General features: G+C 37.4%; 1 protein-coding gene across 2 annotated transcripts; it reads right to left on the bottom strand.

Moving 5' to 3' along the window:
* Positions 1-7812: 7812 nt before the first annotated feature.
* LOC129777785 (venom dipeptidyl peptidase 4) lies at positions 7813-17161 on the bottom strand. Of its 2 annotated transcripts, XM_055784270.1 has the most exons (10): positions 16865-16879; positions 16600-16806; positions 16334-16541; positions 16175-16269; positions 15984-16114; positions 15733-15926; positions 9283-9674; positions 8256-9222; positions 7992-8203; positions 7813-7924 (listed from the first exon to the last, which is right to left on the bottom strand). In XM_055784270.1, the coding sequence occupies exons 3-10, from the start codon at positions 16497-16499 to the stop codon at positions 7835-7837; spliced, it is 2247 nt and encodes a 748-aa protein (XP_055640245.1). In that variant the 5' UTR covers positions 16500-16541; positions 16600-16806; positions 16865-16879; the 3' UTR covers positions 7813-7834. The 2 variants fall into 2 exon arrangements, with proteins under 2 accessions (XP_055640245.1, XP_055640244.1); XM_055784269.1 differs by having other exon boundaries at positions 16600-17161.
* Between the last annotated feature and the right edge of the window lie 298 nt (positions 17162-17459).

Below are 17459 nucleotides of genomic sequence, written 5' to 3'. Positions count from 1 at the left end.
TTTAATGAAAAATTCAAATTTTTTATCTTTGAAAATCTATATAAAAACAGGTTTTTTCGCTGCACTAGAAATATTGTTTTTATTTTTGCATAACACAAGGCGCAATAAAGTGAAGTGTTTTTGGGGTAAACGTGCAGTGGCAACTATATTGCCACCAATTTTTTCAAACCGTCCCAATAGTTGAAAAATTTTCAAAGGTAACCATGTGTTCTTCCTCATGTAAGGATTATATTCTCTGATGTTGAAATCGATCCCTTGCCTAGTTTCCGCGGCCCGTTAAAGGGTTAAGTGACGATATGTCAACTGAAGTGAAATCGTAAGACCCTGCTTGGAGCAGCGTGATTGACCCACACCTACGTAGGTATCGATTATTCCGGGTCGATATCGTTCGAAATAATCTCGTGAAAAAATAGTTCGAACATAGAGTCTGTCATATTTAGTGTCATAGAGTCTGCCATACCAATATTTGAAGGCTGATGGTTGATCAGCTCTGGAAGAGGTGAGCGCAGGAGTACTTCTAAACCATCTCGATGAGAACAAAATGGTTCAGCGAAACGAGGGCTCTGCAAATGGTAGATCTTGAGGCGTAGAAAAACGTTCCCAGCAGATATAGAAAACAAAACAAAAAATATTTTAGCGAACATTGAACATGGGCGCCATGCTCCAAAAATTTCGTGGCCAAAACGAAAGGCAACTAATCACAAAGGCCACGAAATACAAACATGGTTCCGACCAACTGCCTTTAGGTCGCTCAGCACTTTTGAAGAAGATAATTTTGTGGAAAACATAATAAACGTAGGATTTGAGGAAAATTTGTTCCATTGATTTGTCTTTTGTAATTCTATTTATCGCCTTCCGAAATTACTCCATTTTTTCAATTTCTGCGTGAACCTGACACATTTCACGAATGTCAAGCCCAAATTCAATCTTTCTCTCACGGAAACTGTTAATAATTCCGGATAATGTTTTTAACATATCTGCACCTTTTGAAAGTTTATAGTTCAGCGATACGCCATTGCACAATGGTCCAGGAGATGCACTTAGGTGGAAATTAGCATTTAGAGCTTGACAGTTATTCTCTAGACAAAAAATGTCTTAGACAAAGTTGTTACTCATGATAGAGCGCTCGTTTTTATGTTATCAAAAATAGGGTGACCAAAATTGTCGATGATATATAAAATCTAACTTTCTTATCTTTATATATAGAGGTAAACATAGTTCGACAATGTTGTAGCTTCAATTATTTGAGACATCTTTGTAGAACAAAGTTTTTTTCTATCTCTTGAAATAAGCGATATAGCGCCCTTTTTCTTTCGTTAGGTTCACCATGAAAAAAACAGTTTTTTGCTCTAACTTTTATATTTTCAATTTTACATGCAAACTGTCTTCAAAAGACTTTTAGAGCTTACTAATACAAACATTTTTCGATGCAGAACTTGTCAATATCTCAACTTCACTCAAAGTTATTTTTATTTCTTCCCAAAAATCACGCTCTTTTCATTTGTTTGTCATTCTTTCTGGGGCAAACATAAAAAATGATTGTTGACGGAATTTGAAAGAATAGATTTCACTCTATATAATATGTGATTTTCAGAATTATGTTATTTTTTGTGTTTGAGTAAATTAACATTGAAATCATGAGTTTTTGGATGAAAATCCATCAATAACGTTGAGCAGGATTAAGATATTGACATGTTCTGCATCGCAAAATGTTGGTATCAATAAGCTCTAAAAGTCGTACGAAGACCATTTTGATGTAGAGTTTTTAATGTAAACCCGTTACTATGAAAAAACCCGTTTTTTCATAGTAACCCTAATCCAACTAAGATAGAAAGCGCTAAAAACAAATTTGTGGGAGATATGCATTGTTTAGACAAAATCTGTCTTAGAAAAAGTTGTTACATATGATAGAGCGCTCATTTTTATGTTATCAAAAATAGGGTGTTCAAATCAAAAATAGGGCTTAGACTTTGTCTAAGAAAGTTTTTGTCTAGAGAATAACTGTTAAGCTCTAAATGCTAATTTCCACTTAAATGCATCTCCTGGACCATTGGCCTTTGCAGAGGAATCCCAAATGAATCTGGTTTCTTTGGGTTTATGACGAAACTTACTGGTAAAATTTTTTAGATTGAATAAATCAGTTTCGATCAGTTCCTTTTCAAATTTTAAGATCTTCCTTTCGTTTTCCTCCTCATGTTTCTCTTTAGTTCTTCAGTTCTCGCATAGCTCTTACTCTTATGCAATTCCATAAGAAATCGTCCTAAAAATGCAGATTTGTAAAACATGTTTTGTATTCCGTTTGGGAGGAAGTATGAGTTCTCCACAGCAATTGGGAATTTGACTCAAGTGTAACTTTTGAAAAGGGTGTATCGATTTTAGTAAGAGAAATCTTTAATAACTCATATCTCAAAAGCTATAAGTCGTACCGAAATAGTGTCCTTGAAAGTGCTATAGAGTATTGATGTTTAAAAGTGGAAAAAAATATACACTGAGGAAAAAAAAATAGTACTCTTTTTTTATTAACGAAAAATACCTTATTTTGCCATACCTAAAAGATGTAATTGTATTTTTTTAAATATAAATAATAAAATAGAAAATAAAGAAGAAATCATGTAGAAAATTCAATAAATGAGTCCAAGATGGTAGGACTATGTTTGACGAACTTCGTGGAATCTTCGAATTTTTGTATGTTAACAATCAATTTTAGCCACAAATTATAAATCTTGATGTGATTCAAAACAAAAAAAGCTCATTATAAATCCCCTTCTAAATGCAGCCATTCTCGAGAGGTTCAAAAAAATATTTTTAATTAACTGTATTTTTATAGTAAATAGGCCATTCAATATGTTTGTCGTGTTATATCGTCATGTTCATGAAATTTTATGAATTTGCTTATAATTTCTAACAACTTTTCCAAATACATCATTATGGAAAAAATATGTTTAGGAGTTACGTTGAAAAACATTTGAAAACATGTGGCTTAATATAAAAGGTGGCGATATTGAAAGATTTTTTTTGTCTCGATACAAACTGTTAACACATCATTCGTGTTGCACATTAAAAACATGAACAGTTTTCAATGTATTATTTAAATCCTAACAACACAAATAAACCTCGTTGGTTTATTCAACGGCATGATCAGCGAATTTTTAAAGATGGATCTGAAAGTACATTGCATTTCATTAACTTAAGTTTCTCAATAACTGACACGGTTAAGAAACGTTCTTCAGATGAACGTTTCTTACCGTCTTCCGGAAACGTTCTACAATACGAGAAAATTGCAGAAATACAGTCCATTGTGGTGTACTACTAAAGGGTGTGGCACATCAAATTGCATCACGGAAAAAACGCTGTAGAAATTTAATTTTTAGGAATTATATCTTCGGCTTTCGCTTATAATCAGATAAGAGTGTATAGATCACGTTGGCCATGCTTCACTGTCAATTTTTCGTAAATTTGGAAAAATGTCGTCGAACGAAAAAGAGCGTCGTGAATTAATCCTGTGCACTCATTTCGAGAATCCGGAGTTGTCACATCGGGACATCGGTAAGATGCTGGGAATCGTCCAATCCACGGTCAGCAGAGTACTAAAACGATACTTCGAGAACCTAACCATCGACCGGAAGGTGAAGAACGGCAAAAATGGGTGCTCCGTCAGTGAAAAAGATCACAAGCGCGTAGTTAAGCAGTTTAGACGTGATCCGAGAAGTTCGGTCCGGGATGTCGCCAATAAGCTGCATTTGTCAAGTTCATTCGTCCAGCGGACCAAGCAGCGGGAGGGCCTGCGTACATACAAGGTTCAGAAGGCTCCTAACCGTGACGAAAGGCAGAACATGGTGGGGAAGACGCGAGCCCGGAAGCTGTACACCGAAATGCTGACGAAGCCGCATTTCCTGGTAATGGACGACGAAACCTACGTCAAAGTGGACTTTCGTCAGCTGCCGGACCTGTTGTTCATCTCCGCAGAGGACAAATTCAGCGTTCCGGAGGAGATTCGCAAGCAGAAACTATCCAAGTTTGCCAAAAAGTACATGGTGTGGCAAGCGATCTGCTCTTACGGAAATCGGAGCGCCCCCTTCGTGATGACCGGCACGGTAAACGGGCAGGTTTACCTTAAGGAGTGCCTACAGAAGCGCTTCTTCTTCTTCTTTAATGGTACTAACGTTCCTAGAGGAACTTCGCCGTCTCAACGTAGTATTACTTGCGTCATTTTTATTAGTACTTAGTTGAGATTTCTATGCCAAATGACACGCCTTGCAATGCATTCTGAGTGGCAAGCTCTAGAATACGCGTGATCACAGTGCAAGTCGGAGGAAATTTCTTTGACGAAAAATTCCCCCAACCAGAACGGGAATCGAACCCGAACACCCGGCATGTTAGTTATGACGCTAACCACTCGGCCACGGGAGCACAGAAGCGCTTACTACCACTATTGAAGCAGCACGAGGGCCCGACCATCTTCTGGCCGGATCTCGCTTCGTGCCACTATTCAAAGGAAGTGTTGGAGTGGTACGAAGCCAACGGGGTCACCTTCGTGCCAAAGGAAATGAACTCGCCCAACGCGCCGGAGCATCGCCCAATAGAGAAATATTGGACGATTATGAAGCAGGCCCTCCGGAAGAACCCAAAAGTTGTCAAATCGGAGGCGGACTTCAAGAGAAAATGGATTTCTGTTCAAAAAAAACTAGAACCTGACGTTGTACAGAACCTTATGGACGGGGTAAAGAGGAAGGTGCGAGCATACGGGCTTGGGCTCGAAGTATGAATAAAAAGAAAATGCCAAAAGTTGTTTAATAGTTTTTATTTTACTGTCTAAAATTTTCAAAAGGATCGGTCTACTGAGCGAATTTCTACAGCGTTTTTTCCGTGATGCAATTTGATGTGACACACCCTCTACTCACTCTATAAGGAAAATTGTTCGACTGATTAACGGTGTTTGAATCTGAGTAACTTTAAATACATAAATACATAAATGGAAATTCCGCCGTCGCCACGGCCAAATGGGCCGAATTGCACTACGAACTGCTGCCCCATCCCCCGTGTTCTCCAGATTCGGCCCCGTGCGACTTTCTTTGTTCCTAAACATGAAAAAGTCACTCACCGGGCAGAAATTTGAGTCGAATGAGGAGCTAATCGCCGCCACAGAGGCCTACTTTGCAGACCTCGAGAAAACGTATTTTTCAGATGGATTAAAGAAGTTGGAGCATCGCTGGTTCAAGTGTATCGAGCTAAAAGGAGACTATGTTGAGAAATAAATCGCCACTTTTCCAAAATTTTTGTTTTTTTTTTGTAGGCTAAGTACTTATCGGACTTCCCTCGTATATAGTTATTCATAAGTTATAAGTATAAGTTATTCAACTACGGTGCTCGGTGAGTTTTTAAAAAGAAACACTACTTTTCGACTAACTGCTAAAAACAGACTGAATTTTATTTTGTTCTTTGCCCTAAGCTTGGTTCCCTAGCGAGGCACGCGGTTGTAAACTGCTGATTCCTTTTTCTGGTGCCGGTCGTTGGTCTCCGCTCGCTGGGGCACGCAAAGTGTTGACACATCGATCTGATCAATCGATGGATTGTGCGCTATGGATTCCGTTCGATGGGCCGATGGGCCAAGTGATGATACTGCAATATGCTGCTCGGCCGGTCGATGAACGCTGTGGAGCGAATGGTTTGGCACCCGAATCGTTGACGTAGCGATACGCTGTTGGGCCAACTTATGAGTGGTGTGATTGGCCTCCGGACCTGGTTTATGATGATGCGGTGTTTCTGGGGAACTTGATAATTGTGCTTTGGTGGTTGTTTGGTGGCTGACTGATTTATCCCCAGCCACGTGGAGAGTCTCCTGATAACTTATATCTGTAAAATAAGAAGTGGGAGATCAATATAATTTAAAATATTGATCAATAAATGTCATCACATGAGTTGAAAAGTATTAAAAAAAATCGCTACAAAATTTCGCGAACAAATCATACAACCGGCTATTTTGACTGCAGAGTCGTCAATCATGTTTCTAAAGTATACGAAATTCAATATTATTAAATTAGGTCAATTTAAGCAGCCTGTACTACCACGAGGGTGAATACTTTGACATGAGTAAATAATTAAGTAAATAAATATATCAAGAACGAGCATAGCTTTTCCCGAAAGCTGACCAGACATATGCAGGCAATGATGAATAAGTTGCGGACGTCAGGTGATCTGTCTGAATAGTGCGAAACTCCCAGAGAACTTCGACAAGACGACTGACTCTTCGGTTAGCGAATCAACGTGTTATGCGGAGTGCGTGTTTCAACTTTATCGGAAAAACACCGGTTTCGAATTAGCTCCACAAGTCCAGTAGCCGATAGTTCTCTATGGCCATGAAGTATGATCGATGCTGGAAGAAGATTCGCAAGAACTAGTTGTGTTCTAATGTCGAGAACTTAAAAAAATGAGTATGTTATATCTATGATTTAACCGCAAGGTTCACGTGGAACTACCTTAGCTTAGCAATCATTCGTTTGTATTGATTAAATTCTTGATTGAATGAAACAGTTTCCAAATTCAATTGAGTTCAATATATTTGCTCTGTGAGTGAAAAAATTAACAAATGCCGTGTAAAGTCAATTCATTTATTGTGATTGATTGTTCTTCGTTACAAGTAAATTTAATGACGGACCTTTTACGTTTGGTATGATGACTAGAACAAAATATATGTACGGAAGAATTATCAAACGTTTGATGAACCAGCCTAAGGCTGAAAATCTTTCCAATAAAGACAAAAAAAATTATCAAACGATTATTTTATTTTACATTTCCCTCTGAAGTTTACATCCCAAAAGTGTACATTCTTCTCGAATCTCGAATTTGTTTGAAACTGGGAAGTTCATTCGCTTCTAGTGGCTGCACGATTTTCCCAGGTTCCTAAGTTTAGAAGATCATGTTAGGACAGACATATTCCACTCTGCACAAAGGCAAGCGAGGACAAAAGTACTCGCAGTTTGCATTTATTTGCAGAGCCGATTTCCCCAGAAACCTCGGTTTTGAAGTCTGTGTTAGGGAAACACATTTCAATCGGAACAAAAATACCCCCGACTTGCATGAATTTGAAATACCGATTTCTCCAGGCACCTTGGTTTAGAAATCTCTATTAGGGAACACATTTCGGTGGGAACAAAAGCTCCCCCTACTTTCGTGTGTTCTTTTTCTTCTTTTTGGCTTTAAGAGGGTTTAAACTTTTCAGTTCACTCGCCTCTAGGCTCTTTCGTGTGTTTTCAATGCCGATTTCGCTGCTTGGTTTTAAAGTCTGTGTTAGGGAACATTTTTCGATGAGAACAAAAGTCCCCCTACTTTCATGTATTTGCAATGCCGATTTCCCCAAGGCTGCTTGGTTTTGATGGCTATGTTAGGGAAACCGTAAATCGGGCCAATCAAAACGATGCAGTTAGGGCGTTTAGATAACGCCTAATATTTTACAGTTATTCAATTGTTTATCTAATAAAAAACAACATTTTGTTAGTTGCGATAGATGCGTAGAAATATTCCCTATCAATTGATGCAAACATCTCTCCTATCCAGTACGAAATGTTCGAGCTATAAGCATTCGAAATCTTTCATTTTTTCCTGCATGTTCTGTGTTTAGGTTTTCATTTTACCCTCCATATATTCCGGTTAGACGTAGTCCCACGTCAAAAAAATCTACAACGTTGCCCAGAAAAATTAAGAAATAGTAGGGATTGAACAAGTTTGATTGCCTGGAAATATTGTTAGAATAATGTGCAGTATCATAACAACAAATAATACGACATTAGATTCAATCAATAGTACAGTTAAGATACACTTTTATTCATTTATCGTTTCATTTGAAGCATTCATTCCAAAAGTTGTCCATTGTATGATATAGATGCTGTTGTACGCCAGAAAGTCCATGTGCCTCATCAGGATAACTCTGAAAGTATTTATGAAACATTCAAATAAGTAAATCTTCAACCTTTTTGTTCTATAAATATTCTAACCATCTGCTCAAACTCGACATCCTCTAGTACCAGAGCCCTAACGAAAACCATGGCATTCTGGTAATGTACATTGTCATCTGCATTACCGTGAATCAACAAAAACGAGTGATTCTTCATACCACTAACATACTGGCTAACATCACCCCTCTTATATCCTTCTGTGTTGTCCTTCGCTGTTGGGACACCCATGTAACGCTCCGTATAGATTGAATCTAGAAGACATAAAATTGAATGGGTTCGAAATTGCCTAACATATGCACCTACCATAGAACATCCACGAAGTCACCGGGGCTACTGAAATTCCACATTTGAACACCTTTTCGCTATCCTTCTCGAGAGTCATCGATGTGGCGTATCCCCCATAACTCCAGCCCCAGATACCGGTGCGCTCTCGGTCGATAAAACTGTATTTCTCTTGAAGATAGTGCGTCACCGCAATCTGATCTTCGATTTCGAACGTACCCAAGCGATTATTCACCGTAAACAAGAACTTATAGCCCTGGTTCCCAGTGCCTCGCCCATCAATCTGACAGTAGATTGTCTTCTTGGTTGTGGTCAAGTAATCTCCAAAACCGATACCGAAGTTATCGGTAACCCGGACCGAATTGGGGCCTCCATAAACCTGAACAATCATCGGATATTTATCCTCGTTATTCTTGAGATCTTCGAAGTCAATTTCCGGTGGGAGATAGAGCCGAACAGACGCTTCAAATCCGTCGCCGACAGGTACTTTGATGAATTTAACCTGAGTTTTCTTGTAGTTAGCAAGTTTGTTACGAAGCGCCACATTCCATTCCCAATCTATCAAAGGTTGACGGTCAGCCGTTCGAAAGATCTGCATATAGGCTGGTGTTGGCCCAGAACATGTGGCAGCGAAATGTGAGTAGTCAGTACTGAAGGAAATACTTGCGTAGTTGCATGGAACATCGCCGTCGAGTTTGTCTTTCAACAGATCACAGGTTAGACAACCTTCATCGTCGAACACGTGTCTATGTTGAGGATTCTCCGCTGGGACTGCTGTGTAGTAAATTTTCTTGTTCACTTCATCATAACCGTTGATTCCGGTGACAGTGAATCGTTCTGGAGATTTGAACGTTACGGCGTTGCCATCCAGCTGCCAAATTCGTCGCCAGCCAGCGTTGTCACCGAGGAAAAAGCATCGATCACCCGTAGTGGTGCAACGTGGAGTGTACAGATCATACCACCCGTTCGGTTCGTTGACCCTAGCGAGCTGTGAAAAATATATTAATGAGATGGTTTAATATCAGAAACGCAGTTGGTTATCGCACACCTCGGTACACTGCAGCGATTGAATGCTGCATCGCTGGAAAGTGGCCACATTTTGTCTACGGTTAGTCCAAATCATTCCCAAGTCCTCTCCGATCCAATTCACGGTTCCCAAGATATGGTCGTTGGTAACAATCTCCACCGGCGCAGGTACTTCACGCCACACACGAGGGTTTGCGTTGAGGTTCATCACCCTCAGATGAACTGTTGGATTTGTAGTGTTGACCTTTGGGTACCGCAGGGTAAAATCTTCGGGATACTGATTTTTGGGGTCATCTGGTTCACCATAAACATGATACGTAAACTCCTTGACCTGCGTGTCATCGAAACTTGCCATAGCGATATGACTCCCGTCATTCGAAAACCAAAGTGTGGCATCCGTGCCGAATACTTCCTCTACAACAAACTGTCAGTCACATTTGTTTGAAGCTGAGGCATTCCACCAATGAACACGATTTTTTGAAGAATTTTTCAAATTTCATATTTTTGATTTAGCTAAACTTTGCCAATTCACGCGACACTAGTTACGATACCATTTTACGGTATTAGTCATTTAATTAATTTTTTGAAAAGGGTTTATGCAAAAATGGTATAATTTATGAAAATAAACTATAACGGGTTATTTGATCGAAATGGTGTCTTAGGCGATGTTATAGATTGTGGGCATTATATACACTACACGTGAAAACAATGTGAAATGAGTACAACCTTATTCCGGAATATACGCAACTGTAAACATTTGGTAGGATTCATTATGAATACACCGAGTTCACCCATCGATGTTATTCTGGTTTATAATTCACGCCGTCGCGCTCATCGTAATCGCTGATCATATTCCTTTTTCGATACAACTCGTCCACTACTCGAGGATAAACAAAACAAAATACAACTGACGATTCTCATAGAAACGACATTGGAAATGAACACAGGGCTATTCTGATTTCCACTCCAATTTTTACACTACACTTTCATTTCTATAATTCACGATCAGTGGTAACGGGGATGGGTGCAAAAAAGTGAAGTGAGATGTAAGCGTAGTGGGAACGTAGGTGTAAGTGGATACGGGAATAAGGCCCTATAATTTTTCGGTTTTGGAAAAAGTACGCACTAAAAAAAAACCTTTTTTGACCGAAAAAAAATAAAAATAAAGTTTAAAAATGGAATATCTCAAAAATTACATTTTTTTTAAAAAAATTTTGACATTTTTGACACAATAAAGCCCATATTGCCTCCAAAATCTGAAAGAAATTTGATCCTGGACAAATGAAAAATGAATTTTTATGGATTCCGAGAAAAAAAGGAAACAAAATCTATATATATATATATATATATATATATATATATATATATATATATATATATATATATATATATATATATATATATATATATATATATATATAAATGTATTTCTGTTTGTCTGTCTGTCTGTCTGATTCTTATGGACTCGGAAACTACTGAATCGATCAACATGAAAATTGGCATGTAGGGGTTTTTGGGGCCGGGGAAGGTTTTCGTGATAGTTTGAGACCCCTCCCCCCTCTCTAAGCTCTAAGGGGGGGCTGCCATACAAATTAAACACAAATTTCTACATTACTCGGGAATTAATCAGGCAAATAAAACAAAATTTGGCATGTGGAGGTTTTAGGGTGCAATAAATGATTCTATAGTGGTAAGACTCTCCACCCCCCTCTTTAAAGGGGGGGGGGGGGGATCTGCCATACAAATGAAACTCAAATTTCTACATTACTCGAGAATTTATCAAGCAAATGAAGCCAAATTAGACATATGGAGGTTTTAGGGTGCACTAAATGTTTCTATGGTGGATAGACTCTCCACCTCCCTCTCTAAGGGAGGGAGGGTGATCGGGCTGCCATACAAGTGGAGCATACATTTCTGCATAATTCAAGAACTAATCAAGCAAACTGAACCAAATTTGGCATGGTGAGGTTTTAGGGGGCAAGAATCATTTCTAAGGTGGTTCAACACTCCTCTCACCTTTCTGAGGAGGTGGGGGGGGGTTCCTGCCATAGAAATGGAACACAAATTTCTGCATAACTCGAGAATTAATCAAGCAAATGAAATCAAATTTTGCATGTGAAGGTTTTAGGGTAAAATAAATGTTTCTATGGTTGTTAGACTTTCCACACCCCTCTCTAAGGGGGAGCTGACATATATGTTTTTACGGTGGTTAGATACTCCTCCCCCTCTCTTAGGGGGGGCTGCCATACAAATTAAACACAAATTTCTACATTACACGAGAATTAATCAAGCAAATGAAACCAAATTTGGCATGTGAAGATTTTAGGGTGTAATATATGTTTTTACGGTGGTTAGATACTCCTCCCCCTCTCTTAGGGGGGGCTGCCATACAAATGAAACACAAATTTCTACATTACACGAGATTTAATCAAGCAAATGAAACTAAATTAGGCATATGGGGGTTTTAGGGTGCAATAAATGTTTCTATGATGGTTAGACTCTCCACCCCGCTCTCTAAGTGGGGCTGCCATACAAATGAAACACAAATTTCTGAATTACTCGAGAATTAATTAAGCAAACGAAACCAAATTCGGCATGTGGAGGTTTTGGGATGCAATAAATGTTTCTATGGTGGTTAGACACTCCTCCCGTCCTCTAAGGGTGGGCTGTCATACAAATGAAAGACAAATTTCTGCATAACTCGAAAACTAATCAAGCAAATGGAGCCAAATTTGGCATGTAAATGGCTCAAAATGGAAGGGGTGTAAGTGACATCATCAATTTCTCTAAATCGACTCTCTCTTTTGGTCATAACAAAGGCGCCTAGAAGTATATCCAAAGGTGAGGCCGTTTCGTCACTAAGTTTGTTAGCGGAGCGGTATATGAAAACAATACGGAAGAAAGCAGAAGGGGAAGTATTTTCTTGAAGCGTGAAAAAGACAGACTGATCACGAGCGAGTTTGGGCAGAAGCGTATTGTGTTTTGTTTACAAACAGAACACAGTAGACTTCCAAGATGGCTGAAGAGTGGTTTTAGCATTTTGGCCCACCTTAGGATATATTTCTAGGGGCCTTGGATCATAACATAGCTGCAAACACATTCCCAGCTATATATGTCAATGTGGAAGATAGATCAGAACCTCATCTATCGGATGCTATAGCAAACTCAAATTGGATTGTTTTTGTGGTTGAGTTATTGACTAAAGAAAAAGTTGTTGAAGAGAAATCGATCAAATCACTTACACCCCTTTCCTTCAGAACCCCGCAATTGTGAATCAGGCTATGTTATATAGCCGTTAAGCCAAAATAAATAAATAAATAACTATTTGAACAATGTGTTACAACAGAAATCATTGTAAAGCCAGCAGATGTTTAAAATTCGAAAGTTGGATTTTGAGAAATACAAAAAGTAAATTGCGAGAAGGAATATTTTTGGCGACACTGGATTTTTTCTCAAAACTACAGCTTTGTATTACAGGATGAAGTTAAATCGCATCATTGGAATGCGCAACAAGCTACCATCTATTCATTTGTAATATATTATAGAGAACACACGTAAGCCGAATATTACAGCTTTATAATAATTTCTGAAGAGTTAAGGCACGACTCTGTGGCTGTTAACTTGTTTATTTCCAAAAAGATGCATTTTCTACGTGTGGATTAACATAAAAAATTAACAGAATGTATTTTATGTCTGATGGAGTTGCTGTTCGAGCCTCTATAAATTCATATCGAGGTATGGAATTGAAGCCAAGTGGCATTTCTTTGCAACCTCCCATGGGAAAGGTATTTGTGACACTATAGGAGGAACACTTAAGCACATGGCCACTAGAGCTAGTTTAGCCAAAGAGCGGGAACATCTAATCAAAAATGCTAAAGAGAAGTTCTATTGGGCACAAAAATCGCAAAGAAAATGAATAACAAAATTATTTTTCGATTCTGCCACAACCAATGAATGGCGTCAGAGCTCACCGAGCAAAATAATAATGCAAAAAACTATTGAAGGAACCCAAAAATTCCACTCGTTTATTCCTTTGTCAGAGAGCATAAATAAAGAAACACTTTACTCGAGCTACAGTAAAAAAGATGCAAAACTATTCAATTGTGAAAGAACATAAATAAAAATAGGACTAATGAATATGTACACCTTTCATGATTTAGTATTGGAGATCTTTGAAAAAAAAATAAAAATACAATTTCATATACAAAAACGACCCTTATCACATTGATATCAGAATATTACAAGCGTATTATTGTTCAATCAATATGGCGAATTCCATTAGCAACGATTATCTTCATCTTGAATCAAGACTCCTTTTTCAAAAAGACCTAAGACAAAAATCAAACAAAAAACTCGTCTTTGGAGTTGGCAGCACCATCTCAGATAGCTGTGCAACGTTGAGGATTTGAAGACAAGCAACTTTGCATAATTGAAATTCTATAAAAAATAAGACTACTTTTTGAGAAGGGTCAAAAAAAATTTCAAATTATCAAAAAATATATGAATGGCCCTTCAAACTTGCAACAATTCATCCATACCCCGTAAAATGGGAACTTTTACAGGAAAAAAGTTTGTCTAACAACAACTTTTTCATCTTTTCTTTGAAAAAAATATAACTGATCTTATTTTTTTTTTTTTGGAATAGCGATATGGTGCATTCGAAAAAGTTTTAATCGCATTAAAAAATGAACTTTTGTCGAAGACATCAACTTTCTATCTTTTATAGTTTCTGGAATATATGGCATATTACTCGTAACATTTTTGTGTGTAAATTATCGCGGTTGATATGTTCTTGTATGTTACTAAAATATGTTGAAGAATATGTCAACCGCGATAATTTACACATAAAAACGTTACGAGTTAAGCATTAATAGTAATTTTTAAAGAAAACATGAAAAAGTTGTTGTTGGGAGAGTTTTTTTTCCTGTAAAATTGCCCATCTTCCGATGTATGGATGATTTGTTGGAAACTGTAAAAGCTATTGAATAAATCAGAATAAAAAAAACAGTTTTTGGGAAAAATCAATTTCAATTTCCAAAATAATTTCGTTTCAACAAAATTTTCTATTTGATGTTGTTTGATGTTTTTGATCGAAACTTAAATAGATTCCTACATTCTATTCTTTAACCAACATGTCTTAAAGGTTTTTGAGTTAAGATTTTTCGAAAAAAAGGCGAAAAAAATCTAATTTCAAAAAAAAACTCACTCAATATAGCTATGTTGGCTAAAGGATGTTTTCTTTAAAAACCATCCAACAAATTTAAAAAAATAAATTCATTGAAAAAAAATATTTTGAGGTTTAAAATCCTTTTTTTTCTCTCAAAAATATGTTTTTTAATATTCTAAAATATACATTAATAGCCCATACAACTACCAACAAGTCATCCACATCAAAAAAAGGGCGATTTTAATTAACTGCTACAGAGTTTTTCTAGCATCAACCTTTTCATGTTTTCTTTGAAAATTTCCAACTAATGTTTAACAATTTAATATGTGAATCATCGCGATTGACATGTTCCGAAAACTTTTTTTAAACGCGAGAATTCACACACCGAAAAACTACGAGTAAATTTTTTTTTGTTTAGGCGTCTCCATACAAAAATGCCGTATATTCCAGAAACTATAGAAGATAGAAAGTTAATGTCTTCGAAAAAAGTTCATATTTTAATGAGATCTAAAACTTTATCAAATACACTATATCGCTATCTTGACATTAAACAAAATCAGGATGAGTTGTAATAACTTTTTAGAATAATTAAAGTATGCAAAATTGTTTGAAATGTCAATCTTTTTACACCCTCAACGCTTCACTGTGATCTGAGATATTGCTGCCAATGGCCAGTCGAGTTGGCATGAAATTCGTCATATATGAAAATTACTGTAATATACTAAGAAATATTGAATTGATGTGTTTAATCAATGAACATAATTCAGCAAAAATGTTTAGAATAGTATTACAATTCTAATTAACATATACATTGTTAATTACAATATTAATTTAAATGTTTATTAAAATTTGGTTTTGGTTTTGGTAGTAATTTTAAAAAACGTGCAAATTTCAATATCGAATTTCTACCAGTTATTGGAGACAACTTTAGATTTTCAAAAAATGTAGTTTTTCAGATATTTCTTTTTTAAACCTAATTTACAATTTTTCTCGATGAAAATTTTTTTTTCAGAGTGTACTTTTTCCTAAAGCGTAAAATTATAATCTATAACTTAGCCTAAGACTCTATATCGATCAAACAACCCGTTTTGGCGTTATAGTTCATTTTCTGGGATGACACCATTGATGCATAAGCCCTTTTCAAAAATTTGTCGTGATCGTATTTGAAAAAAAAAATAATACCGTAAAATGGCATCGTACCTAGTGTTGAACAAGTTGACAAAGTTTCAGCTAAATCGAAAATATTAAATTAAAATGGTTTCGTGCTGATTGGTGGAATTCCTTATTTGTAATGACCGTATTTACCTTCATAGACCCAATCGGGTACTCCATTATAGATCACACCCGGAACGCCGTCCTGAGTAAGGGGTAGTTCTTCGTCATTCATCGAATTGGGTCGATAGAAGACGTTATTGTCCTTCACGTAAGCCAGAGATTTACCACCCGGAGAAAGTTTACAAATGGACACCTCCTCACCGTTTGCTATTTTGTAAGAGGTACTGGACAAAGACCCGTGCTAATTACTGAGACATTAATCAGAATTGACTTGAACTTACTTTGTGGTTATGTCAAATAACGCGTACTTGGCAAGCGTTGAATGACGGAACACTGTTCTCGCGTCGTACCGAATCAAAATTTTGTCCAGGTTGGGCCTGATAAACTGTGCAGATGCACCACTCCAATTGGACTTTAATATAGAATTGATTTATGTCGTTTAGCAATCACAAATGAGCCATCTAATACCCACCAAAGCTTTGGAATCCAAGATGATACACCCTTCTTTAGTTACTACATCGTATTTTATATAGTTTCCTTGCACGTCACGGTAGAGCAAGTCTTTCTCTAATAATTATACAATGAAAGTTACATGACCCACATTCAGTAAAACGTAGAAGCCACAACCGACCTGTCACCCAGCTGGCATTCAATCCTCGAACACCAAATTTATTGGGTATAATTTCGTTCAGTGCAAAATCTTTCAATTGATCAGATTTCGACTCAGCAGGTGCTCCTTTGACACCCACGACAAGCATGACGACCACCAGGGTCAGTGGAAATAATTTCATCTCCATTTGTCACGTGACTAGATTCTATATAATCGAGGGACAGCCTCTCTATAGAACCAGAACAAAGGACTAGAAAGCGTGCGATTAATACAAATCAACTACTTACAATTTCTCTTCAGCGTATTATTGTTCATATAACTAGATAGGCAGCAGATTATGGACTGACAATCGATAAGGTAATAGACCACCGAACTACGTTATATATTGTTCACCTTATCTCCTAAACTGAGCGATAAACTTCATTCGATACACCGTAGATTGGGGGAAACGAACGACGAACTTGCAGCGAAGCGATTTCTGGTAGTACTCTGGCCTAGTGGAGATACCCGTCAAGTTTTTATAAAGGCAATACTAACACGGATGCTTTTTACTCAGCCTGCTTATCGCAATTTGGTTGCTCTATCCATTGTCACGCTTTACATATGAATGCCATCGTTTGGGAGCAATTTTGCGTAATATTACTGAAAGTGTTTGAAGGTCTTTACTGCCCGCAGAATATTTCGGGTAAAAATAAATTTATGGCTCAGGCCGTGTGTCGCTGGTTTACAGTCACCCGAGCCACACGAGGCTCCAACGAAATTAGTACTTTCACTCAACCCGCACCGCGTTAGACAAGGTTAACTCTGGAGGGCTCGTTCCCGCGTGGTCTAATTGACCTACACCTAGACTTGTCAGCCGAGTACTGAGGATCAAATGGAGTGTAATAGAATATTCATTAACTATACTACAGCTCAAATCCATACATCATCCTGATTTATGGTTAGTTGTTAGCGTGTATATAATAAGGATGCATACATTTTCTCCACTTGTTGTTATTGTGGCTTATGTTTAGCGGAGTCAATGCAGAATTCATTCCTCGTTCAGTTCAGGCCATGATATTTTGTCGCCATATAAAATCAAACAGACTCGCACTGAGAAAAATTTCATCATTGATCTTGCCATTCAAACCATTAGCCGACTATTGTG

The sequence above is a fragment of the Toxorhynchites rutilus genome, chromosome 3, assembly GCF_029784135.1.
Source record: "Toxorhynchites rutilus septentrionalis strain SRP chromosome 3, ASM2978413v1, whole genome shotgun sequence".
Classification (NCBI taxonomy): Eukaryota; Metazoa; Arthropoda; class Insecta; order Diptera; family Culicidae; genus Toxorhynchites; species Toxorhynchites rutilus.
This window is presented reverse-complemented; position numbering and strand designations above follow the sequence as displayed.

Bases quoted from the DNA above. Each gene is read 5' to 3' on its own strand.
- LOC129777785 (XM_055784269.1), bottom strand. From the start codon at position 16,499: ATGGAGATGAAATTATTTCCACTGACCCTGGTGGTCGTCATGCTTGTC. The intron at 9,675-15,732 runs GTAAATACGGTC...AGTTTGTTGTAG, and splicing joins ACCCGATTGGGTCTATGAAG to AGGAAGTATTCGGCACGGAT. The intron at 9,223-9,282 runs GTGTGCGATAAC...TATTTTTCACAG, and splicing joins AATCGCTGCAGTGTACCGAG to CTCGCTAGGGTCAACGAACC.